The sequence below is a fragment of the Anabas testudineus genome, chromosome 13, assembly GCF_900324465.2.
Source record: "Anabas testudineus chromosome 13, fAnaTes1.2, whole genome shotgun sequence".
Taxonomy (NCBI): Eukaryota; Metazoa; Chordata; class Actinopteri; order Anabantiformes; family Anabantidae; genus Anabas; species Anabas testudineus.
In genome coordinates this window covers 17,722,565-17,748,140 of record NC_046622.1, presented here as the reverse complement: position 1 = coordinate 17,748,140, position 25,576 = coordinate 17,722,565, and the positions used below count along the sequence as shown (strand labels likewise).

General features: G+C 42.4%; 3 protein-coding genes across 5 annotated transcripts in view; all 3 read right to left on the bottom strand.

Moving 5' to 3' along the window:
- Positions 1 to 4,347, bottom strand: part of LOC113168799 (Down syndrome cell adhesion molecule-like protein 1 homolog) — an 84,166-nt gene extending 79,819 nt beyond the window's left edge. Inside the window, exon 1 of one of the 2 annotated variants that reach the window (XM_033326297.1) lies at positions 4,081 to 4,347. In XM_033326297.1, coding sequence (XP_033182188.1) covers positions 4,081 to 4,123 — 43 coding nt within the window. In that variant the 5' untranslated portion in view covers positions 4,124 to 4,347. The remainder of the gene's footprint in view (positions 1 to 4,080) is intronic. The other variant, XM_026369810.1, reaches the window with a different exon arrangement.
- A 6,829-nt stretch (positions 4,348 to 11,176) lies between these two features.
- LOC113165663 (sodium/potassium-transporting ATPase subunit gamma-like) lies at positions 11,177 to 15,449 on the bottom strand. The gene is made up of 6 exons (XM_026365354.1): positions 15,345 to 15,449; positions 14,135 to 14,189; positions 13,330 to 13,365; positions 12,955 to 13,029; positions 11,502 to 11,533; positions 11,177 to 11,314 (listed from the first exon to the last, which is right to left on the bottom strand). The coding sequence occupies exons 1-6, from the start codon at positions 15,411 to 15,413 to the stop codon at positions 11,291 to 11,293; spliced, it is 291 nt and encodes a 96-aa protein (XP_026221139.1). The 5' UTR covers positions 15,414 to 15,449; the 3' UTR covers positions 11,177 to 11,290.
- A 436-nt stretch (positions 15,450 to 15,885) lies between these two features.
- fxyd6 (FXYD domain containing ion transport regulator 6) lies at positions 15,886 to 25,517 on the bottom strand. 2 transcript variants are annotated; one of them, XM_026366316.1, is made up of 8 exons: positions 25,312 to 25,517; positions 19,352 to 19,405; positions 18,857 to 18,880; positions 18,665 to 18,700; positions 18,497 to 18,571; positions 18,235 to 18,271; positions 18,081 to 18,130; positions 15,886 to 17,184 (listed from the first exon to the last, which is right to left on the bottom strand). In XM_026366316.1, exons 2-8 carry the CDS (start codon positions 19,398 to 19,400, stop codon positions 17,147 to 17,149), a joined length of 309 nt encoding a protein of 102 aa, XP_026222101.1. In that variant the 5' UTR covers positions 19,401 to 19,405; positions 25,312 to 25,517; the 3' UTR covers positions 15,886 to 17,146. The 2 variants fall into 2 exon arrangements, with proteins under 2 accessions (XP_026222101.1, XP_026222093.1); XM_026366308.1 differs by lacking the exon at positions 25,312 to 25,517 and adding an exon at positions 24,357 to 24,649.
- Positions 25,518 to 25,576: the final 59 nt, after the last annotated feature.

Sequence of the window (25,576 nt, the reverse complement as noted above, 5' to 3'; positions counted from 1 at the left end):
TTTTTTTTTTTCTTCCCTATTGTCCCTGAGAGACAAGTCCATAAATTGTTTGACAGTAAGCAGAACAGGAGACAGAGAAAAAGAGAGGAAGTATGAGTGTAAGTGTTTTTGGTGTAGTTTGGGTTCCTGTCATTCAAGAATTAGCCATCAATCATTCTGCATCTGAAAGGGAGAGAGAGCACATGGACACAGTGTTGTGTGGAAAACCTGTTGAATTTTATTTTAGAACATTTTACAGATATACAGTGATAAAGATTCACACATGGGAGAGTGGTGCATGATAACTGAATATGCTCAGTTTAAGGTGATTTCTCCTACATGCACTTGTGTCAACTTGTATAATCCATATTTTACTTGAGAGAAATTCAGAGTCGACCAAATAAAAGTGCAGAAATCTGCTAAAATGCGCCTTCAAGGCAGTGCCACGACTGAAACGATCATCTCACACCAACTGGCCGACGTGGCCGTGCGTTTCAAGACAAACAAAATGTTCAGACGGGAAGTGAGACCGAACCACTCGGTCAGATGGACGCGCGCTTGTGGCGCACCGCTCAACTGCCAAACGTGGCGCGCCAACACTTGACAGTGAAAACAGGCTTTGCAACAACGGAGCACAACGAGGGAGGCGAATTAACCTGAGAGCGACATGCAGCTATTATACTGCGGGGCTGTCTCCCTCCCAGACACCTGACAGGTTGCGCAGTCACAGTGGGACACGGAGCCGGAGAAGTGAGACATTGCGGCCTCTTGGTGTTTTTGATCCTATACGTGACTTTTCATATCAAGTTAATCATGCGTTAATGGAGATCAGCGTCACGGATGAAGGGTGAGGGGGGGCAAATATTTGGGCCTGATGTTGGTTCAAAATGTTTGAAAACTTGAGAAGAATAAGAGAAAAGGGGCGTATATGGAGAGCTCACCTTTTAACAAACCCCTTTACCTTTAACAAACTAAAGTAAAGTAATCAGAGCCTAAAGTGTGAAGCCGCAATAAGAACAAATTCATGTGAATTTTATTGTCGAGGTCGAGGAGACAGAGACTGAGACTCTCCGGAGTTGTCATACTTCCATCAGCAGCTAAAGCCTCAGCTGTCTCATCGTGCGGGTGCAGCCTGGTCGCCACCAAAGTCTGACTCATGCCGCAATTACCGGGCTCCCCTTCAAGCACTTCTCCTCTAGTCGGTATCTGTTTTAAATCCAAATTTACACACAGTCCGTGCTCTGCATCATCCGCAGATGATCAGCTCAGGCCGGTCTCACACGGACTCACACGAACGAGTCCCTTAGAGGAGCCAGAAAACAGTCCTGGACTACACCAGCCAGGTGATGTTAAGATCACATGAGACATCCAAACTGTTGTTCACAAGCACAAAAATGCACTCATCAAGTGGAATAAATGACAACATTTGAGTGGAGTGTTCACGGACAAACAGGACGAACCCAGTGCAGCTGTAAATTAATGAACAGACGGACGCAAAGTGGCCGCAGTTAAATAAAATACACGCACACAGCAAATGTGTTTTTCATCCATGCATGATCAACACAGCAACAGTCAATCCTCAGTTTAATGTCGACTATGAGTTGCAGGAGGCCTGTCGACTGAAACTGGATAAAACCGGAATCAAATTAATTGATGAAATAATTATAGCACTTGCTCCCTCCCCATGTCGATCACTCCACCACCTTTTTTCCTTGTAATGTGTGCAGTTTCTGACTGAAGCTCGCAAAATCCAGCACCGACAGAGAGCCTAACCTATTCCAACACATTTTAAAATGTATTAATTGTAATAATTATTTCAACCTTCTCCGATTTCTCAGGCCCTGTTCCGGCCCATCGGGCCTAAAAGCGGATTCCCACACAGCCCACGGCTGAGTTCGTCTCAATTTTATTTCCATAAAATGACAAGCAACCTCCCAAATCATGACAAAGAAGAATGAGTGTATTCTCCCCTCCTCTCGGTCTATCCATCCATCTCTCACCCCTCTTCTCCCCCCCTCCTCTGCGCACTTATGGGTGCAGGTGTGCTGATATGCAGCCAAACCAACGCAGTAAACGGTCAGTAATGACTGAATGAATGTCGAATTAACCACAGAACAAGATTATGTAAAGCTAAATGCTTTTAAATGCATGCAGTGGTGTGGCCGGATTATTTTTTCCCCCTCTGATGTTAAAACAAAAACAAGCTGGGAACTGTGTGCCATTCTGGGAGGCGCGGCCGAGCCAGGAAAATACGCAGTCCTAATGCATATGCATGTATGATAATAGACCTACCTTTCCCCCTTAAAATAAAGTTTATTAAAAACTACACCCATCTAAAATACACAGCAGCTACACGAGCGAATAAATCACGTTTGATTCGTGCAAAATGAGCGGAACATGGCGCTGAAAAAACAACGGAAAATGGAAGTTTGTTTTCCACTGCGTTATCTACATCTCTCCCATCTCAAGCACTCTTTCCGCTCCAGTGGCTGTTTGCACCCCCCCCCCAACCCTCCTCCTCCTCCTCCTCTCATCACACACAAACACACACACACACATACGCAAAACCTAACAACAACATCTCGTTCAGTCACGGGACAGGGCGATGTACAATGTGTATGATCGAAATCGACACTGTAATCCAATTACAAAACAGCACAAAAGTCCTTTCTGCAGTTGCAGCCTGGCACAGGGCACTGCCAAGGCCAGCGATGCAGACCAGGGCCACCAAACGCGCGCTCTCACCCACAATTGTGAACAAGCTGATTCTAAATTTGTTATATAATGAGCTTTATAATCAGGGAAATTCAGCTAAATACATGTGCGCAAAAGAAAAAAGGAGGCTCCAAATTAAATGCAACATTAAAAACATGTTTCTGGTTTTTCGTGGTTAGGCTCTTACAAAGTGAACGGAACCACACACACACAACAAAAGAAACAAAAACATTTAATATTTAAAGGCAAACCGAATCACTCCCTGCCATCTGCAGTATTTAGAGCGAAGCCAATCAGTAGAATTTGGTGCCACAGAAAATGGTGGATGAATAATTAGACCAGGGAAGATAACAACTGAGTCTGGATCCACTGGCGCTCCTACGTTTTATCAAAGAACATAAACTGGAATATATGGATTCGCCTTTTAAATATCCAACTGGGACACATTATCTACAAATTAAAGGCCAGCGCTCAATACCCCCAGCATCAGTTCATACATCTCTCTCACAGTCTCATGCATTGACCCCTGCTGCCTCACAGGCGCGCACACACTAACGCACAGAGCGGGATTTGTGCACTATTAGTGTTCCTTCCCGAAAAATAACTCATAAAAATGATGTTCTAACCCCTAGGGGTACCCCCCCACCACCACCACCACCTACCCCCACACACGCACGCACGCACACTTCTCAACCTCGCCGTGCACGCGCACACGCAAACACCCATCTACTAACACCTTCATTTCTTTTGGGACAGGACAGAAAAAAGTCAGAAAATCCATCCAACTCCTCTGTCCCCTCGGACTTTTGCGCGTAAACACCCTACAGATGTGGCAACATCAGCGCTCGAGGTCTCACGTGCGCGCGCCTTCCTTATCAGCCTCTCCTCCTGTTCAACAGCCTCCATATTCACGACACCTCCACATATTCATCATGCAAAATGCAAATGCCGTTGTCTTTCTCATCTTAACGAACACAGTGTGCACTTTCTTCGTGGCTTCCTATGTGGTCATCATCTAAGTTAAGCGCATATTGACTTTTGGTTCACGGTCAAGCTTATTATTATCAATTTAATCATGTTATCAGCTAATCATTGTAAGACAACCACAACAACAACAAAAAAAAATCCAAGCACTCGTTCAGGAGGAAAAATGAAGCATGTCCTCAAAACAATAAGAAAAAGTTATTCTAACTCATCCTCAAATGATGATTTAGAGTTTGACTTGACATCCCTGTGTCCTCATTTGTGCACGTAACGAATTATGTTCAATCACATTTATCAGCCTGATAACCCAGTCAACCCGTCCAGCCAAATCCAACATTCAGCACCGGAGAGGAGACGGTATTCAGATAAGCAAACGCTTGAACAGATGTATTTCCAACCTACCTTCTTGCAAAGAATACAGCAGAAGTAAAGTTACAAGCCACATGCCATTAAAAGCAGTTATATTTCACAGGAATGTTGTGCAGTCCCCAAGAAGAGTGCACGGCGCAGCGGTCGGCCAGGCGAGGCTCCGTGCTGGACTGGTTCTGCTGATGCTCCCCGGCGGTCTCTCCAGCCCTGGTCCCACACTCTCCAGCGCCAAGAAACGAGCCACGGAGAAAGTACCGCCTCTGTTCCCTGTTCTCTCCTCCCCTTACCAGGACAGGCTGCTGTCGCCCCACCCCCGGTATCCTAATGATGCGCCGTGATGGAGAGGTTTACCATAAGAACTGATAGGAGTCCAAACGCAAACAGCTGGAACTCTGCGTGACGCGCACTGGACATATGCTTTTATCCGAGCTCCGAGCGCAAACGTGAATTTCTCGTCAAGTGATTTCAATTTAGGTTTGTTTGTTTCATGCAAGCAAGTTAACAAAACAGCCTTTGGTGTGGAAAATACCCGCGCGTATTTCCCATGCAAATCAACATAAACATTTCCATACATCGGTTTCCAGCGTCCTAGCAGTGCTGCGCACGGAAAGTACAAGCAAAGCTGTCCAAGCCAGCAGAGTGTGGTCCTGTAAAGTTAGAGAAGAGCGTGGACATTTTCCAGCGTGGACTCCAAGTGAGGACGAAAGAGGTGGAAGGAGCGCAGGGAAGCTGCAGCCTGCGTTTCATTCAGGGGGAAAGTGGGAATGTGCACTGCGCACCTGCGTGCGCGTCGCTCCACACACTCTGCACTTCTTTAAAAGACAAAACACTTTCTATAACGCAACAAAAGTAAAGAATTGTCAACAATCAACTTCAGTTAAAATGTGTGAATGGAGCTAATTCTGTGATCGATACCATCGATAAATCAATCTGGGGATCTTGCCCTTTGACTCTCTCTCTCTCTCTCTCTCTCATACACACAGAGAGAGAGAGAGAGAGAGAGACATAGAGTGAGTGCTCACAGGTGTAGTTCATGAGATGCGAACATGGGTTCAAAGCTGCCATGCTGCTCATCACCTGAATGATCAACACACAATCAAATAAATGGCAAAGCATGGCCGATTGTTATTCACCTGTTACAGACCAACCATAGAGACTCTACTCACTGTCCACTCAGTCACACTACTCATCTGACATCAAACACCTTCTACTTGACATGAACTCCCTCCTAACCTGCACCATCACTCTTTGTGTCTCTCTCAGCAGTATAATGTGGTGTTTGGAGTGTCGTGGAAAGTAAAGTAGTCCTGGTTGTGGAATCAAGCTGAGGCAAGCTGTGGCCTCTCTCACTCCCACTGAAGAGCCGCTGTAGTGTGGCAGGCAAGGCAGCACACTCTGCCTCCACTCTCAATTATATAACAGGTGGAAACACACACGCCCACGCACCCCTCTCGCTGTCTCTCTCTCTCTCGAACAGACCCACAAATGTGCGTGCACAAACACTACACCACTATAGCGAGTGTGCACAGGAGCACCTCCAAAAGACATTCTGTACATTCAGGTGTGTACTTTGGATTTCTTTTCATAGATTTAGACTTTACTTTCCCCGGCCGCAGACCACAGTCCAGGTTTAAATGTATAGTCTGTGGCGGATGCTTAGTGAGACTGGCACTCTTGTTTAGAAATCTGTCAGCCCCGAGGGAATAAAACCTGTGCCCTCAATAGTCTTCCTCCTCTCCCAATGACAAACTGGTCACATAACATCACCCAAGACCTTGACACTCGAACTAAGCTCCTCATACACAGAAGCTCCACCCAGCAGCACAGTATGGTAACATATAAGTCTCTGTCAGGACTTTAAAAGGCAGCATGGCATGCTGGTTAAGGGGCTGATGTGAGCCAGTCTGACAGCACCAAGCAGGTTGTACAGTATGTCAGCCAGTGATCATCATGTGGACTGGCAGGCTGAGCTGGGCGAGCCAGGCCAGAGAAAAGGCAAACAGTTCCCAGACAGCTCCAGTGACTGTCAAAGACGACACGACTTGGGACAGGCTGCCACCTCACCGCTAAAAACCACAGCACCATGTGACTCATCTCCATCACTCTGCTCCATCGTTGCCTGGAGATAGGGAAGGAGGCAGGAAGTGAGGGGAGAAGGCGAGCGAGAGGAAGGGAGTTTGTTGTCATAGGAAGAAAAACGGTGATCAGGGCAAGACAGAAACAGAGAAAGCAGAAGGGGGGTGGCGGGTGGGGTGGTGTTAGACAGAGAGAGTGATGAGGCGGATAAGTTAATGTGGATGTTAATGTTAATGCTCAGACAATCAGAGCTACCCTCGGGCCCTGACTACATGGTAGAATCATATTAATGCTAATGTTCCAGTATTAATGCAGAGCCCCCAGCCCACTGAACCCTCAACAAGGTCAGAATTAGGAGAGGGAAAGGGCACATGGTGCTGCAACTAAGCTCTCCGTGCAAGGACACAGGGATAGAAATGGAAGGTGGAGAGAGCTGCGGCGTTGGAAATGATGATAGACTGAGGAGAAAAAGGGAAATCACTTGGTGATGGGTCAAACGGAGGTGTAGTGACAATGGACTGCACAAGCACAAAAACTGCAGTTTGTGTTTATTCAAACCTGAGTAATGTACTGCAGAGCCCCCTTTTTCCTTCAGTGGGGGCGCCTAGCTTGCTCTGCATGCCGCTGTGTATGAACGAGCCGCTGCATTAGGCTAATATGAATCACACACCATCATGCTGCAGTACATTGACATTAGGTGCCGACCAATGGAGTGCGTTCGCCTTAAACCAATCACGCGTAATTGTTGTGGCAGATGTGTGAGAGTGTATCAGCACATCAGAGATGTGTGTGAGCATGTGTCTACAGCAGCAAGGCACAGGACATATTTCTGGCTGTTCTCCTACCCTACGGTTGGGCGCGCGTGCACGTGTATATGTCAGTGTGGGTTTGCTCAAATATGTGTTCTCGCACGAGGGTACGTGCGCGTGCACACTAGACATCAAGGGGTGTTAATTTATTCAAATGAGCCGGGGAGGATAACGAGAGGATGGGGTGAGGGGCGGAGGAAGTGTGTGTAGGGGGGCACCTTCTTCGACTGGAGGTTCATCTCTCCATTTCTCTCCTTTTTTTTTTTTTTTACCTCCTCACTTGTTTTTCCACATTTGCAAATCAGAGTATTTGAGTATTTGCATGGCTGAGAAGGAGGCGGCAATGGAGATGTGGAAGATGACAAGATTGGAAAAGAGAAAGGAAAGAAAATTGGAGATGGGGAATGATGCGATTCGGAGGCAGACAGAACGCCCACAGACAAAAACAGACCGTGCCAGGGCGATACCACCGCTTCCAAGATGGCTGCCGCTGGAGGCGTCCTCTGTGGGACCAACCTAGAGACCCGCTGCTCCCGCTCCATAGTGGGTGACACACAAACACACTTTCTGACTTCTTCTGAGTGTGTTCCTCAAACATAACGAGGGAAATGACATTTGAAGAGCCCAGTAGCGAATCCACATTTCTCATCTGAATATGAATATGTTGAAGATAAATATGGTTGTGGCTCATACAGAGATATTGATCAGAGATGTCTAGTGACACCCAGTGGTCACAATTAAAGATGTTATAATTAGTTACTGTTTTATCTCCTGTATGTGCTGATCTTGGAAAAGTTTTCACTGGGGCAATAGACTCATCCAAAGACTTGGAGTGCTTATAATCTATCTTACTATGCTTTGACTTGATTCTGGAAATATGCCTAGTTGTATATTTGTAATTCATTAAATGTTTTCATTTGAAATTAGCATTAGCAAAGTACAACATCAACTATCCAACTAAGGCCTTGATGAGCTAATTTTGTCACTGAGTCTATAATAAAATGTGCCAAAAAAAGTTGTCATTACTATGCGTTTCATATTTTTATTTATAGTGCTCGAGGGGTGAATATTACTAAATAAAGTCTAATTCAATTTCCCTAAACTAACTCACAAGCAAAGAACCCGAGGCCACCTGGTTTTATTCCATTCCATTTAATTATTTTTTTTGACAGGTAGCGATGCAGTAGGTAGGGTGGTGTGGGTCAGCGGGGAAATACTTTAGACCCTGTGCTGTAACCTAGCCATCATTCTTGACTGTTCAATTTCATCCATCTGACTCTATCTGCCAAATATCTTATAGCTACAATTAATGTAATATTCCTCTTATTAAATAGTTGATATACACTAAAAAGGGCCATGTCTACAGATACAGATACATTCTTCCACATTGTCACTATCAAAATAGCTTTGCTTCTTCTATAAACTGTGTTACTGACACAACTGATCTAGTCCTAAAGTAACTTCAATGTACGGGGGTTTCATGATATAAACCATAAATAACGGACACAATCATGTTGGACACATGATGTGCTTTGGATCATGAGCATACTTCTCCATACTATTCTTTTCCCATCATTCATTCAAATGAAAAATGTAACATCCCATACCTTAATGTCCTCGATTAGTCATAGAGTAAGGAGGGAATAGGCCACGCAAATGCTTCTCAGCCATTTTTTTCCATTTTTTATGAACCCCAGAAAATGGGTGTATGTGTATGAAATTGGCTGTAATTCATGTAATTCATTCATTAATTCATGGTTAATGACACGCTTTGAATTAAAGTAGAAAATTCTGACTATCAAACATTTAGAACAGTAACTTACACAGACGTCAGGACTTGTTCAGACCTGGACTCTTCCACTTCTACACAGTCTTGTAGACCTGAATTCACTTTGATAAAACGGCCATTTTGACCTTTTAAATATAATACAAAAATATTCAGATTCATATCTCTTAAACCTACTTTGTGAAAGACACTTTTTTTTTTATTCCACTTTCTAGAAGATCCTCCCAAGCTCAGTCCGACTGGACGGGAAGCCTCTGAGAGTTGCAACACAGCTTTCCACACATCTACGTGGCTTTGGGAAGCTGAATCAAGGACAGTCAGACGTTCTCCACCTCTGCAGAAGACTTCTAAAGCTCTTTTAAATTGACTACTGAGTCCTTGGTCACCTCCCTGATCACAGCCTGATTGCTCACTTTAGCTGGACAGTAAACACTACGAAGGACCCTCGTGGTTTGACACGTCAAGAAACAAATGTATACACTGTATATAAAGGATATTTCAGCTGTGATTTTTTAATGAATGAATAAACTAAATATTTATTTAATTTTTGTGCTGACAAAATGGAAAATTTCTCCATTTAAAAAATAAAAAGGCCAACACAAACAGTGGAGGTCTGAATATTGACCTAAAGTGATGTACATGAATCAAGGGTGATAAGAAAGAAAACTGTTACAGCGCTTAAACCTGTCTGGTCTGTTAAATCATATTAAATAAATCCACAAGAAACTGCTGCATGAGAGAGAGAGAAAGAAAGAAAGACAGAGAGACAGAGAGGTGGCAGGTCTGACAGGATATGCTGAGTATCCACCAAGAAAACTTCTTGGTCGCTTGTCTTATGTACAGTACAGGTCAGCATGTGGGTCATTTTGTCCACATCTTGTGTTGTGTCTGTCTTCTGATGACTTTTTTTTGTTGTCGCTGCAGTTACCAGAAGCCCGAAATGCCTTCTCATGCACCCTGAGCCGCCCATTGTGCACTTCTGTGTGTGTGTGCGCGTGTGTGTGCGTTGTTGTTTTCCCAAACCTGGTGTGATGTTATCAGCTCTAGTGAACTGTGTGAAAAAAACATTCTCATGCTCACCTCAACTGAAGCCCTTATGGAAAGGAGCTGACCTGAGCCCTGAGGGATCCAGTGGGGTGGTGGTGGGGGGGGACACCACCTGATTCAACGCTTGACAGTAGCTGTGTTAACTTTTACTCCGTCCTTCATTTTCCCACTAATTCTGGAGCCTGAGGAGGAGATGGGGGGGGGGGGGGAGTGAGTGAGTGTGTGTCTGAGAGAGAGAGAGAGAGAGAGAGAGCAGGGGGTCCTTGGGACTCACCCAGTTGACAGCTCCTGTCTCTCCCTGTAACGACTTATTTATTCAGGGATAATTAATCAGGCGCGCTTTTCTGGCGCTATGATTAATGCGCTTTGTCATACATGCTGCAGCGGGGAAAATACAGTAGCTCAAGATGCCCCTGCTCTGCTTCACTTGTCTCATGTAAAGCCAAAAGGCGACGTCCACTTTAAAGTGAAGTGGCTAAAACTGTAAATCCAGTGTTTGTCTGGGACCTTACAGTCTGGTGCGCTTCACTCTTTGTCGCCCCTATTTGTTTTATTCCTTTATCTTCCATGGAATCTGCAGCTGTGACGTTTCCAGGTCCGCTGTCTAATGTCACGATCATATCTGTGACCATCCCTTCACATGTTCTTGATTGCCGAAGCAGTTTTTTCTACCTACGTGTTGTTTCACTCAGTTGCTTCTTCGGGGTCATTGGAGCTCCGTCTCTCTCTCCAGTCAGCACGTTTCGTTTCTCCCGTGCGCCTCACCGTCCTCCTCCAGTCACGTCGGTGCTATGACGCCGCCTGGTGTTCGCTCCTCTTACCGCAAGTCCGAGGAAACCAGCGCCGTCAGCAAACCCCTGTTTGTTCTGTTTTGTGGTGCAAACTTTGGCTTTTCTCAAACCCCGAATGTTTTCTCATCATCGCACATGGACACGCGTCACCAAGCTTCTCGGGTTTGTCGGTTTTTTTCGTGCGTTCAGCAGAAATGATTAACATTAAAGCATTAATTAAACCCAACATCTTATTTGAAAGTGCGTGAGATCAAACAGAAGTAAAAATAAAAGTATTTCATAGATATGACTCGTGGCTGAAACTGGGGCTCAAACGAAGACGTCACCTGCTGCTCAGGTGAAGTGTTTGCACCTGAGGGGGCGTGTCCTCTGCTCCGTTCATGGTCAGCTGACTCTGCTGGGAACTGGGAGGACGGTACTACCAGTCATCAGCCCCAACTAATAGTACTTCCTTCTTTTTATTTAGTTTCTGTTTCTACTTCTGTACTTATTGTATATTTGTTTGTCTTTCATATTTTATATTGTATTGACACAGATGTTATAAGCAAAGGGCAAACGAAGACTTGCAAAAAATATTTCAAATCCATGTCCAGCACAGCAGTGATTTCAACAAACAACAGCCTGGTTACACACACTTTATTCATACAAAAGCCATATATCCTTACACAACAACACTTTACAGCATCACAGCACATTCTCGTACTCCCGTGCGTCCCTGGCTGGTTCTGCACACTTTATTCCTCTTCAACATGTCTTGGCTGTAGAAAATAAAACAGCAGTTGTCAGTTTTATCTAGGGATTGTGCCTGTTCATCTATAAATATATGCAGAAATTCAAATGATGACTTTGACCTTTTTCTTTTTTTAAATTTGGAATTGCTTGTATTATCTCATAAGAGCCAGCAGGTGTCACTGCAGAGCCATATTTTATTGCTGCTGTTCTTACCTTGGATTTTCCACAGTTTCTGATTTTGTTCCCTTTAGAGAAAAATAAAATTCATGTATTAGTTTTCTCAAAGATCAAAGCTATTGCACTTTCTGATAACAGCATCGCTCTAATAGCTGCAGGAGGGAGCAGAGAAACACTTGAGCGTCATGAACACAGTGCATTGTTTCCCACATTCGCACACCCATCACACCTCAGCTGTTCTGTTTCTCAGTATTTTTGACTCTATTTTCACTCCCAGCATCAGACTCTTTACTTTTCTGCTGTGCTGAAAAACAAACCCTTTTTCCAGAAAAGATGGGACTTTACAGAAAGAGGCAGTAAAAACATAAATCTGTGACTTGCTCATAAGCAAGTTTAAAAAGTTGGGACAGAGGTATGTTTACCACTGTGTTACATCACCCTTCTTATTATTCATTTGGGAAGGACTGGCTTTTGGAAGGGGAATCTTTGTCCATTCTTGCTGTAGAAGGGATCTGACCTGCAGGCAGGTCAGTCAAGCACATTCAGTCTTTGTGTGAAGCCACACTGCTGTGGTATGTGAAGAATGAGGCCTGACATTGCCCTGCTGAAATATCCACTGACCTGGGAAAAGACTTCGCCTTGATAGCAGCAAACAGTATGTCTCTCTAAAACTCCATTATACACCTTTCAAATGACACTACTAATGGACCCCTATACCATCACAGATGCTGGATTTTGCACCTTTTATTCAAAACATTTTGAATGGTCTTTTGTATCTTTGGCACAGAGAGCCCAACTGTTTATCTCAAAAACAAGCTGAAACATGGAGTAGTCTGACCGCGGCACATGTTCCACTGTCTTTCAGTCCATCTGACAAATGCAGCTGCAGATTGTGTTAAGTTACAAAAGTAGGTTTTTACTTAAAATACTGCCGAGCCCACGTGGCTTTATTCGCCACAGCATTATGATAGTTTCACACGCAATGCAAGGGCTCAAAGGTCTTGCAGTAGACAGTGGCTTTTGTCTTTGGCCTTTGCCCACTGAGATTTCTCTGAGTCCCCGAATCCTTTAACAAGTATGTTTAATTATTTGGGTCTTTTTTGTACTGTAGATGGTGAAACACCTAAATTCACACACTCTTGCACAGAGAAATATTCTTTTTGAACTGACTGACAATTCATTCAGGAAGTGGTGAGCCACAATGTATGTTTGCTTGCAAAGACTGAGCCTTTGGTGGATGCTGCTTTATATTAAATCATGACACTCTCACCTGTTACTTTTTGCCTCTGTCCCAATTTGTTCAGACACAAAACCTATATTTATATTTACAAAGTAAATTTAAGTTGGTCACAGTTGGACATCAAGCTAATTTAAGCTGGAAGTCCAACAGTTTAAGATAATTAGCAGAAAAGGTTTTCTGGAAATTGCGTTTGCACACAGGCTTGTACACTCGCACACTCTCACACGGGGCGACTGGTGGATGACTTACCTGCCAACAGAATAATGGACAGGAACACGATGACCCCAGCAAAGGCCAGACCTCCAACACGTAAAGTGTAGTAGTCTATAAAATCCACATAGCACACTGTCACAACATCATCACTGTCACACAAGTTGGAACTGTACCCCCTATTTCTGTTCTCCCTCTTGTACTTTTCGTCCTCTGCCTTCTCTCTTTTTATATATCACTGCCTCACTAGCCACTGTGATTCCTCTCTCTACACATACCTACCTTTATTTACTCATCCAACCTCTACTGTATGTGTGCTTGGAGAAACCCCTTTTCACCTGTGTACGTCTTCTGCATTGTCTTTTCTGAAAGCACTGGTGTAGTAAATACACTGTAAAAGCAGTTGTTACTTACCATACACAAAGTCTGCATCGTAGTCAGTTTCTGCACCTGGTGATAGACAAAGGTAGAAACCTAGTACAAATGTCCTACTGCTGCTGTTCCAGCCAGGTGATTTCTTGTGAGAAACAGTGATTACATTGCTCTGGAGACCAACTTATTCATGGTTACACTGAAGCATCACTGTACTGAAGTGAGGTTTTCAGATTTGGCACCTCACTGGCTGAACGACTTGAATAGGTCGAATAGGTGTTTTTAAGGCAGTATGTGTTTTTGGTGGTGGAATGGATTTCAGATTTAAGATTATAAGCATTCTTGCTAACTTAAAACACCAACATCTTAACTGTGTTGCTGTGCTGCCACTACAGGGGGCACCTGTGTCCTCCCTTTTTTGTCAACCTCCCAGCTGACTGTGGCCCATTAATAAACAGCAGGTTGTACAGTATCACTGCCAATAGCAGTGCAGATTTATGAACATAATAGTTGCAGAATGCTGAAATATGAGAAGGTGAGCAGCACCGTGAGGCTGCAGACTCCCCTTCACTTTTGTTCTTTGTTGGACTATCAAAGGACATTGCTTTGACCTACACTATGTTAGGCGCTATTTTGTTTTCCAGCATATTTCTTTATGTCGCTCCAAATAAGCAGTTAATAAGTCATCCTTGTGTTGCCTTGGTGCATGATTAACACGCTGCTGTTAGTGGTTCTGACTAAGAACCAGAGAATCAAGAATGGTTGTGACCTTGCAAATATTTTGTCACTCAAATGGCGTCATGTTAATGTGTCTGCTGCTTGTGGATAATTAGCAGTTTTAACTCACCGGTAGGAGAAGACATGTTGCCTCGCCTGTTTGTGTGTGTGTGTGGCTGACAGAACTGGAGGGACACAGTGAAAAACAGTTAACAGAGGGTAAACAAGGGCCGCCAGCTGGCAATCCATCCACGTCTGCTGATTGAAGGGATTTAATCTGACATTCTTTTAGCAGGAACATACTGTTTTAAACACAATAATGGAAGCAAAACTATTGACCAGGAGGTGTGGTACTTATTTGCAGAGGTAAATATTTGTTTGGCTTTAGTTTCAGTAGGTTCTACATTTTAATAGAGTTTGAGTCGCTTGTTATATTTGCTGATTCAGTCTAGATGAGAGGCAGTTGAAAGGCTCGGAAACTGTATATGTCCGGACAAATTGTCTCACCGGGTTCCCTACTGCAGGACTGATATCTAAGTGATTGCCTTGATCTTCAGTGAGAACTTGAAGAGGCTAATGCCGATATTGATCCTCTTCCCTCCACCTCTTTTGTCTACATCTCTTACACACACGCACACACATACACACACACACGCCTCTCATTTGATCTGCATCTCCTGACCTATAATCGTTGGCTTACACTGATTAATAGAGTAAAAATTTCCCTCGCTGCCTCCATTTTGCTCCACCGTGATTTGTGGACTTCAGTGCTTTCATTGAATATGTGTCTGGACCTGTTCAATGCACCGCCAAGCATAAGCGCATACCAGGCAGTTACTCATTAATATATTATAGGTTCAATATTCATTAACCTTGAACCCTTCACAGTCTGATAGAGGTTATAGAGGAGCAAGAAAGAGTAGCTGTGGTGAATATAGTCTAATAAGATAGAATTGATACCCAGTGTTTTTGGAAAATAATCACTCCCGCAGGGCAACTGTGCATCATTGCTTCTACATTTACTCTATTTGGGCTCTAAAACCACAATTGCAGTTTAATTTGAGTTTGCTTTTTATATTTTGCCTCATTAAATATTGGATGAACTTGTGAAGCACAGTTTAGATTTTCAGCACAAAAATGGCCATAATTCTATTTTACACAGAAAATACACGTTTTAGAAAGAACCGTTATTAAAATAGTGACTTGACGTTGTATTTGGAGAACGTCCTAAGATCCCACAATAACAGTTTCCTAAGTGGGTGAAGTGGATTCAACAGATTGATTTTCATAACTTGCACATTTTCTGTAAAAGATTTACAAAAAAACATGTTGTTACTCACCTGAGCTGCTGAAGGCTCTGTATTTCCTCTATCCAGGAGTATGTACGTGTGTGTGGGCCCTGTCTGCATCAAGGACAGGTGCAAACCAAACTCCCACCCCGCAGATCCACCCTCTAACACACACGCGCACACACACACACACACACACAGACAAGCACACACACCACTTACCCATAAACGTACTGTATTTTAATCCACTCAGTTACATATTTACAGTGTCATAAAGTTTGTACTCTGATGCTAATAAAGAGTTGCTTTGCCAACCATTGGTAAATCTCATAGCACAATGTGCAGCATATTATTGGCTCTGCTGGCAAAGAACCCATTTCCTGGTGTAGTCTCATAGCCCCAAGTAGCAGCTTATAACCTTGACTGACATTGATAGGAAATTACTGATTTTAAGTGCTGTTGAAAGGTTATTTATGAAATGAGATTTTCTTGACCTAAGTGTCCCAACATAAAGACCCTTGTTTAAGATCTGTGTTTTAAACCAATTTTGATGTAAATGGACACAATAAAAAAACATATTAGTGTTCAGACATACATGTATTTATTTATGTCAAAAGCACCACAGACTGCTACACAACAAGGCCTCGTGCATTTCATCAACAGAGCATTTACTTATAAAGCAGTTATCTTTATAAAGGTATACTCAGGCTTTATATTGTGGAAGCCTGACCTAAAATGATTCACAGCAAGTACTGTACTTGATTTGTTATTTACTTTAGGCTACTAGTAATCTAATCTGGCACATAAATAAAATCTGTTTTAAATTTTACTTTCAAACTCAATATCCAAAAGTCGTCTCTTCATTTTCAGGGAAGTACATGACTCTATCATGTCATTAGTGAGACTGACTAAGACACTTAATAAACAGAGTAGAAAAAGAAAAAGGAAGAGGTCCAGGATTCACTATGAAGTGTGTATGGGGAAACTAATCATAGTCTTTCGGAGACTAGTTAATCCTGGTGGAGCCAGTGACGGTGGAGCGAACGTGTGGAGACAAAAGGCAGTGAGACAGCTGATACAGGAGCTTCCTCCACTAAAGTTAATAAAACACTGCAATGGAGGAGCTCAGGCAGATACCTGCACATCATTCCTGTGCCCGGTCAGAGAGCTGTTGCAGTTGAGATTGTCTTATATAAGGCTCATCACATTTACATGTACATGTACACATGCATTTGTGATGTAAACACAAACATGCATATACAGAATATGCACGTCCAGTATATAACTCAATATTGGCACACACAAACACACCTAACCATTCAAACATAGTCCTAAGTTCATGATATTCATCGACATATCTTATCAGTAAACTATAAGTACTATTATATATACTTCTATATGTATATAAGTACCGTATTGATATTGTTCTGTCAAACATTAGGATCCAGGACAACTGACAAAACAAAGGGAACAATTCTAAAGTCAACAGATAGAAGTACGGAACGAAGAACGATGGACCACACATAATTTAAAAACCTTCTAGGGCTTCAAAGACAATCTTATGTCGAAGGTGCTACTGGCTAAAGACAAAGACGTGGAGAGAGAGAGAGCCACAAAAAGGTACAGGGACAGACAGGAGCGCTGAGGGACTGGTACAGTCACAATGAAGCACGACAGGCTAATGATTTGTTTCAGGGCACAATATTTATGTACATACTACACCTTTAAATGTATACCTCCTCTCTTACCCTGTCACATAACCAGTTACAATAATCATCCATGTCTTCCTGGGATGGTGGATTAAAATCAAATGAAACTGATTTCAGAAGACAGTTCAATCTGGGGGAGTTGCCTCAGTTCTCTGCTGGAGTATCTTTGGCAGCCGCTGCAGCTGAAGGAGGTCAAGGACAAGGAATTTAGTCAAAGTGCAAAACATTCAACTTGCCCACAGTCATTTCTTTCTAAATATTTCAGTCTTTTAATCACTTATTCACTTGCAGGCAATCATCAATATATCATTTCACAATTCTACTGCACAGCTTTTAATGGGTTTTGTACATTCAACTTTTGATTAGCATCTGAGATTTCTTTGAGATTTGTGTTTAACATTCATTTGGTAATGTGTACAAGGATGTCGGAGCATCCGTAAACTCTTATGAAAGCTCAGTGTGCATTACTTGCAGCTTGATAAATTGTATCTAAGATTTAACAACTTTCTACTGCCTTCCTTATCAGACATCAGCTGGTTGTTCAGGGTGCTGGAACCTAGTTTGGAACAATCTCAAGTATGAATGAGCTGTGCATGTGGGAACCACCAGAGACGGTAAACATGGATTTTGAGACTTTTATGTATTTGTTGTGTCAGTCATTTAAAAGGATGACAACTGTGATGCAGAATGATGAAAAGTAACCACGACAACAATTTATAAAACAGTCTTTGCTTAAAACTATAGTTAATATTGTGAAGGTCACAAAATGTCCTCTGTAATAAATTTCTGATTACACTGACTGCTAGTTGATTTTGTACTATGTTGAGTCATATTAAAGCTAAAACAGTTTGAAAGCTGTGAAATAAAAAAGACATTTGTAATTTGTGTAATAGTGTCTATATAGCTTGTATGGTCTCTTTTTCTCTGTACAGGCTCTAACAGGCGTTTAACTACAGTTCAACACGTGCACACAGAGTGAGATGTAGGCACTCCCAAAGGGAAGCTCAGTTATGGATGTATGTCAGGGGGTGAGCCAGAGGTGAGAGGAGCTGACAGAGAGTTCAAATTTGCATCTCACCCTTGGAGACAATCAGGTTCTCCTCCTGAGCCTCCTCGTCGCCAGGGGCCCTAAAGAGAGAATTCACAAGATGTCATGGTAGGATGACAAACAAAAAAGTCCTGACACAACCAAATCTTTTTGTTTTTCAATGAGAGAAGGGACGCTGACATACCTGGGCTTCTGGTTGATACTGCAGCGGCATCGCCGACCTAAAAACATCACAGATCATCTAATTATAAAGATGTATTTCCACTGTTCACTGCAATTTACTGTCACCGGAATAAATACGTAATTAATGAAAGTAAACAAGACGATGTAGCAGCACAGTTTGGAAATGCAATCTGATTCATTGGTTTATTACATATCTAACAGTCCATTACATTGAGTGTATTTAACATAGTAATACACAAACACACATAGTGAGGTGAACTTACTGAGGATGAGAAGAATGCCCAGTGTGAACAACACCACAGCAAGTGCCAATCCCCCAATCCTCAGGCTCTCATAGTCTACAGAAAGAAAGATGAAATGAGATGAGCCAAAAAAGAAAGACATTTTGTTTATGGGGAAAAAACACCTTTGTAGTTACGACCAGTACTTACCATAAATAAACGGGTTTTCAACTTTACCCTGGTTATCTGTAAAATACACACACACACGCATATATATATATATATATATATATATTTACATTTATTTACATGTGCCGTGTTCTGCTGTAGTGGGGGATTCAATAAAGTTCTGATCTGCATTTTTGCGGCAGCATCACATCACATCACATCTATGATACTCACCCTGTGCACTGGGATCTGCTACAGCTGAGAGACAGCAAAGATGGTACGTGGTTTGTGACAGAGGGTACAGTATAAGAAAAAGGAGAGAGCAGAAACACAGGAAATAAAGTGACCTTGAGTGAAAATACTTAAACACAATCTCTCTCTATATCAGTCTACCCAATTATTGATCTGTTTATTACCTAACACAAGCGTCAAGTGTCATTGAAAACAGTATTCAACACTCCATGACATCATCTGGTTGTAGCGTGTGAGCATGTGTTGACGTGCCGTTTAATCACACACACGCAGTCAATCTCTGAAACCCATGCCTTTAGTCATAATTACTGTTTAGCTATGAGCCCGTACACCCAGGGAGGTCCTGACTACCGGCCTCTACACCGCCTCCACATGGACAGTTGTTGTGTGTGCATGCATGTGTGCTTTCATTCATAGATCTCTATGTGTGTGTGTGTGTGTGTGTGTGTGTGTGTTTGTGAGCAGGGGGGCACTTACCAGCCACACACACCAGGAGTGAAGAGAGGAAGAGCAAAACAGTTTCCATGGCAACTGTTGACATAGAGTAGGAAAGGAGGGTGTAAAAAAATTAAATAAACAGAAAAATAAATACAGTGAGAGACGTGTGTGTGTGTGTTCCACCACTCCAACACACACACCCCTACCATCTGAAACATACCAACAAACACATGTACACAAACAGTAAATGGCGTGTGGAAAGGAAATTGCATCAAACATCACTGCCTTTTTCCAACCCTCATCTGATGTAAAAGGCCTATGGAAATAGTTTTCTATCTTGCATAACAATCACCGTTCACAGCCTGCATGCATGCTCTCATTTCCTGGCAGGGATTACTCCTTCCTCCCTGTGGACACCGCTCAACCTTGGCCTATTTTCATATAGGCTGTTCACTGTGCACATGCAAAGTATGCCTGGTACAAAATGTGTTCAAATTCAAGTATTTTCCATTGGTAAACACATTTTGTAGGACCAGTAACATCGCCTATGTCTTTTTTTTTAGCCATGCTGGCTACATGGCTCCAGGGATGGTGACGTCAGCCTGTTGGTCCATGGACGATCCCTCTACTAAAGGATGGATCTTAACAATGTTGATGATCCCCTGACATTTTAGTTCTTTAGTGAGGTGTCTATTGTATTGGATGGATTCGCATGAAATGTGGTACAATTATGGTCCCTAGAGGTGAACGGCTTTAGTGATCCCCTGATGTTTCCTGTAGCGCGATCAGCAGGTTGCCATTTGTGGTTTTGAGTAATTTAACCATTTTGCAAGTAGCACAAATGTTCACACTGAACGTACCGGTAAAATGTTCCACGGACAACATCTGATCATGCAGTACAATTCCCATTTGTAGATACTACAGCGTTATTAGACTTTTCATGGTTATGTTCAGGTGCTCACAGACTTTGTTAAGGCGAGAGAACGATGGTCCAGTTTAATACACAAAACATCAACAGTGACAACACAACAGAAAAGCTTATTTTCATGTAATTAAATCATGTTCTTTGGTAAGTGTAGTGGTAACATCACCACCTCCCATGTGGAAAACTGGGGTTCAATCCCAGCAGTAGCTTACCTCCAGTAGGGGTCCTTAGGCAAGACCTCCTCACGCTGCCCTGCCTAATGACTGTTGTAATGACTTGTAAGTTGCTTTGAATAAAAGCGCCTGCTAAATGACTAAACTTAAATGTAAATGTGATGTTCTTCGCTTGGCCAAACCTATCTACAAAATGTCAACGTGAATTTACAGGTTGATGCTCAAGATTTTCGGTTTAAATATCTACTCCTGGGGACTAAATTACATGTCACTGATGAAAGCATTTGAAACATGTACTATGAGTAAATATTTCAGTTCTCACTCCCAACAAGACAATGTGACCTGTAATTCATACTATACGTGCCTAGCAGAGTCCATCTGACTGACGGGCTCCCTGATTGATGCATTTATGTGCATCTAGTCATTTGGCTTTGGGTCTGTCCTCAGCTGTATCAACGGTACAGGACAGAGTCCATTATAGTCATTAGCAGAGATATCAGCTGTTTCCTGTGATGTTGCTGTTTGTGAGTTGATACTCTGTATATTTGATTTGTGAGGCCTCATACAGATCAGAGCAACATGCTGGTAACTGGGACATTTCTAACATAATGTGACACAAGCTGACAACTCAGAAAGCCTGTGGCATCCATTAAAGACTCACATGTCTACCTTAAAATGAAAAGCAACCCTGTGCATCCTCATTGTTTCCAGGAGTTTATTTATGTATTTCTTTTTTGGGAGTGGATGTGTATCGATTTTTTTCTCTATTTTAGATTCTACACAGTCATCTGAATGAACAGTTTGAATTTAATTAAAGAAGTTCTCCCTTGTTGACATGCCGTACCCTTCTCCATAAATGCATCTGTACTAAAATAATTTGATATACATACTAGACACAAAAGAAAATGTCTTGTTCTCATAAGGATTTCTGTTTCAGTTGTGTGCACCCACAGCAGAAATCTGTGACGTAATCTCTCAGTGTTTTTGAACTGTCGTGGTTTATGTGGTATAAAGAACATTTTGCACTCTGTGGGGTTGCTTGCAGTGCTTGCTGAAGGGGGATTGTTGGGTTTCTCTCTCTATAACTCTATAAGGTCTTGACCTTATAATGTGAAGTCCCTTGAGTCAGTTCTGGTGTGATTTAACACTGAATAAAAAAAATTGAATTTAACCGAATTCTGAGTGAAACATTTGCAGCCTAGTTAAAAGAAAATCCAGACATGAGTGATGAGACATGACGTTACAGCCTTTGAAGGCATGTCTGTCATATCTGCACATACTGAAACAGACATCTTTTTTTCCACATCGGAGGTGATGATTGATGGCTGGCCCCAAACTGTTCATCACTTACATTCAGGTCAGAAAAATTAATAAACATTGATCAAGCAGGCAGACAAAATATTCAAGGCAGGCATGTCCTTTAAAATATAGCATTACAACCCTTTTTTTTTTTTTTGCTACTACAGATTTTCGACTGAAAAATGTGGAAACGTGCGATAAGTTGACAGAGCTTTTGGTAAAGTTAGAGCAAAAAGTTCATAAGCAGACTGTTTTTGTATGTAACTCAATAACCAGATCACTTGTTTTTGTTTTATTTAAATCATTTTCACTGACACACTGATTATCTGCATTTTTGAGATGTACTTACTTGACATAATTGCTGGAAACTATCTGTAACCATTATACAGTATATTCTTAAATGTACAGTCTATGTTGAGCTTCAAATAATGAATACACTGTCAACTTTCATCAACAGAGTTTGCATCAATATCTGACACCTTGTTTCAGGCAGAACCCCTTATCTACATTGTGGCTAAAATCTTGAGCTAACTGTTCGACACTGCACACCACATCTAGACATGCAATATCTTTAACTTCCTTTTCAGAAGCAGTAGTAGCAGTAGGGGTCACCCCCCCCCCTTTTCTTACTTGCCTCCTTAATTTTCAATCACCTGCTGCCAAGCTGCTGGGTAAACCTCTATACTATATAATATAGACAAGAAAAGAAAGGTGGATGAAGTGTTGCAGTTTGATGTGACAGATGTGGACCACTGGGTAACCTCAGGGCTGATTATCATGTAATCTCCGTTCTGTCAATGTTGTCACTGAGTTTTTAAACCAGAAGTAAAAGCAATGCCGATGATTGATAACTGATATTAAAAACGTAAATTGTGCATAAGGCAACTACTTGCCCATTTGTAAAATATTGCTCTCATCCACTTGGCACTATATTTAGCAAGAGCACTATGGAATAATGTGTGCTCAGCTAGATGCTCTCCTGCACTGGCAGGCTGTAGATATGCCTATCAGAGCAGGACTAATGGAGGGGCAAAGTGTTGGACAGACGGAGGTCTAACTCATGGATGGAGAGAGGTCTGATGCCCTGTGGCGTCTCTTCTCTCTGAGAAACATGTTAATGGAATAGATATGACAGTAAGTGTTCAGGGTTAAATGTTCTGTTGGACAACCGCCAATGATTCAAAAGGAACTAAAGATAGTCTGAAATTAAAAGCCAAGATATTCGCCACACTCAACATACTAGGTGTCCGTCTGCACCAAAATACCTGTCTCTCTCAAGGACAAAAGACAATAACACTACACAAAACCCAGTCATAAAGATGTTATGTTTAACAGTAATTGCTGCTATAAAATATTGCACACATTGGTGCCAATAAACTAGATTTATCAGTGTAGCACTAATTTACTTTATAGAAACACTGATTTCCAACCCTCATATACAGTAAATAAGGCAAATAAAGAGACAGTGGTAAAGAATGTAACCTTTGTCGTGGTGTAATATGAAGTCCTTTGCAGAGAAAGTACTTCAATCATTAGTGGGTCAGTGTCACATTGTTTGTTTTTGTCCTGTGAGAATCCTTTGCGGTATCTGGCAACATGGCACTCCTGGCAGCTATTCAGGGCCAGGTTTTTCTCCTTGGGTAGAATACATGACACCTGAGCAGACTGCTTCTGAGCTTTGCATAAATCTACCTTATCTGCATTATATTATATCAAGTTCGCTAGGCTACCACTCTGAGGGTCGGGCAGGTCGACAGTTACAATAGGAGACAAGCAGACAGGGACACACATGGTCTAGCAGGAGGGCACCGGTGACAGGCATGCAGAGGAGACATTGTCTGAAGGGAGAGAACAGGGGGATAGCAGAAACAAAAAAAAAAAACAAAACAAAAAAAACGATTAAAAGAAAAGGTCAGGAAATGCAGCGAGGCAAATGTGATGAAGGAGATAAAGAAACAGATGCAGTAGGCGATCAAAGGCACTGAAGGAGTCAAAGCAACGGGGAAGCAGAGTGCTCAGTAGTCTGTGAGACACGAAAGAAATATGATCTAACCTTTGACATCATTCTCTCTAATTTGTGAGTCTTAAGCCTAAAATCTGTGTGACACAAACTTCATGGGAAGTGGGCATAAAGATACTATATTCAAATATCTGTGCACTGCATGTGTTTCTTTTCTTTTTTTACAAGCATCCTAAGTGTTTTGAGGATCCTATTCTGTGCTCAGTGACACACAGCAGAGACTAATAACTGAATGTGACTGAGGTCATTTTCCTTGGCTGTGGCTGTTTGTCTGATCACTGCAACTGTAGGAGGTGCACTTCCACAGGAGATACAGCTTTTTCTACATCACTCTGTGTCACTGAGAGAATGTGCACTTGTTTGCGTGGATGTTTCTGCTTGTTTGTCCGTGTGTCCCTCTTAAAATGTTAAATGTAAGCATTTAAACATTCTTGAAGAACACCAGCTTAGTGACCAGCTTAGAGGTGTCTATACATACATATTGACAAGTACAATACATGAGTCACCTTGTGTTCATGAACACCAGTGTGTAAATAGGTCACACCACATGTCTCAACCTATATGACAAATAAAAAACATGGCCATCATTATGATGATACTTCACCATGACAACTATGTGCGTCGTACCATAGTGTCCACTTATCTCCATGGTAACATTCTCCGAATGAAAATTCTGGCGCCGAGACGAGAAATGGGTGAAGATGACGAGCTCACATGGAAACACAGGGACCACACTTAGACACACACACAGGGGTGTGGCACGCTGCTTTCAAGTCCCTAAAAAGTGGTGTGATCCAAAGGCAGATTCCCACAGATCCGTTCGCAGATAAACACGTCAGTGATTGTAAACTTGATCGCATTTTGTTGCCAGTGCCAGTTGCATCAGCATCGCAGTGATAACCTCTCCTTCATAGATTACATCGCAGCCCACTGCCTGGTTTCACTGACTCATAATAAACAATTGGCACGATGCTTTGCAACATCGTGACGTCTGCGCGTCCACTTTTCGCGTCTCTCAACCTGTGGAGCCTCTGATGGAGCACGAAATGAAACCATCACCCGCCTTGTGATTCGTCTTTTCAGTGGAAGCAACTCACCGTTTTACAATAGTAGCCCTGACATCATGCACGACGTCTGATCTGATCTGGGATTCAACTTACTCTTACTGTGTCAGAGAAAACGCTCACTCTGGTTTTATGGCTTTGATGCGTATTTGGAAATATTTTTGCAGCGAGCCATTGAAGGTTATAGAGATCCGTGCCTGTAGACACACCCTCACTGTGGAGTAGAGCAGTGGTAAATAACAAGTGTCGTGGTGAATTGCATCTCTGTAAGTTAATGGAATAATCCAGCAGTGCGTAAATATCGCAACCATCTCACTTGTGGGCGCAAAAAAACATTTAGCATCTGCGTTATTCGCTTTAAATCCTACTAATTGCATGACTTCCTAACATTGGATTGTGGGCTCAAAGTGACGTGCTGCAGGTAAACAACGACAAAAATGACCTTTCCTGACTGATTTACAGTAAACAATAACAATAACGCCACGTAGACCATCGAACACGCACGCCCAGCAACTTACCTCTTGTTTCTCCACCGCCCAACAAATTGATGTCCACCCACAAGAATCAGTCCTCAAGTGTCACAAGGCTTTTGTTCCAAATATTCTCATCTGTCAGTATGTAAACACTGGTCACATCTACGTGTACTGGAAAAATAGATGTGATGGATAACAATGACTCCAGCAGTGCCTGCTTATTCCGTCTGCTGAACACACACACTCTCTCCCTCTCCCTCTGTGTGTGTGTGTGTCTGTGTCTTATACACTCAAACCAATCCTAGACCTT

Coding starts and splice junctions, on each gene's coding strand:
- fxyd6 (XM_026366308.1), bottom strand. CDS start 24,378: ATGGAGATAAGTGGACACTATG. Junction 18,701..18,856: donor AGCAGATCCCAGTGCACAGG/GTGAGTATCATA, acceptor TGTATTTTACAG/ATAACCAGGGTAAAGTTGAA. Junction 17,185..18,080: donor GAACCTGATTGTCTCCAAGG/GTGAGATGCAAA, acceptor GACCTCCTTCAG/CTGCAGCGGCTGCCAAAGAT.
- LOC113165663 (XM_026365354.1), bottom strand. CDS start 15,413: ATGCAGACAGGGCCCACACACACGTACATACTCCTGGATAGAGGAAAT. Junction 14,190..15,344: donor CAGAGCCTTCAGCAGCTCAG/GTGAGTAACAAC, acceptor GTGTCCCTCCAG/TTCTGTCAGCCACACACACA. Junction 13,030..13,329: donor CGATGCAGACTTTGTGTATG/GTAAGTAACAAC, acceptor TGGATTTTATAG/ACTACTACACTTTACGTGTT.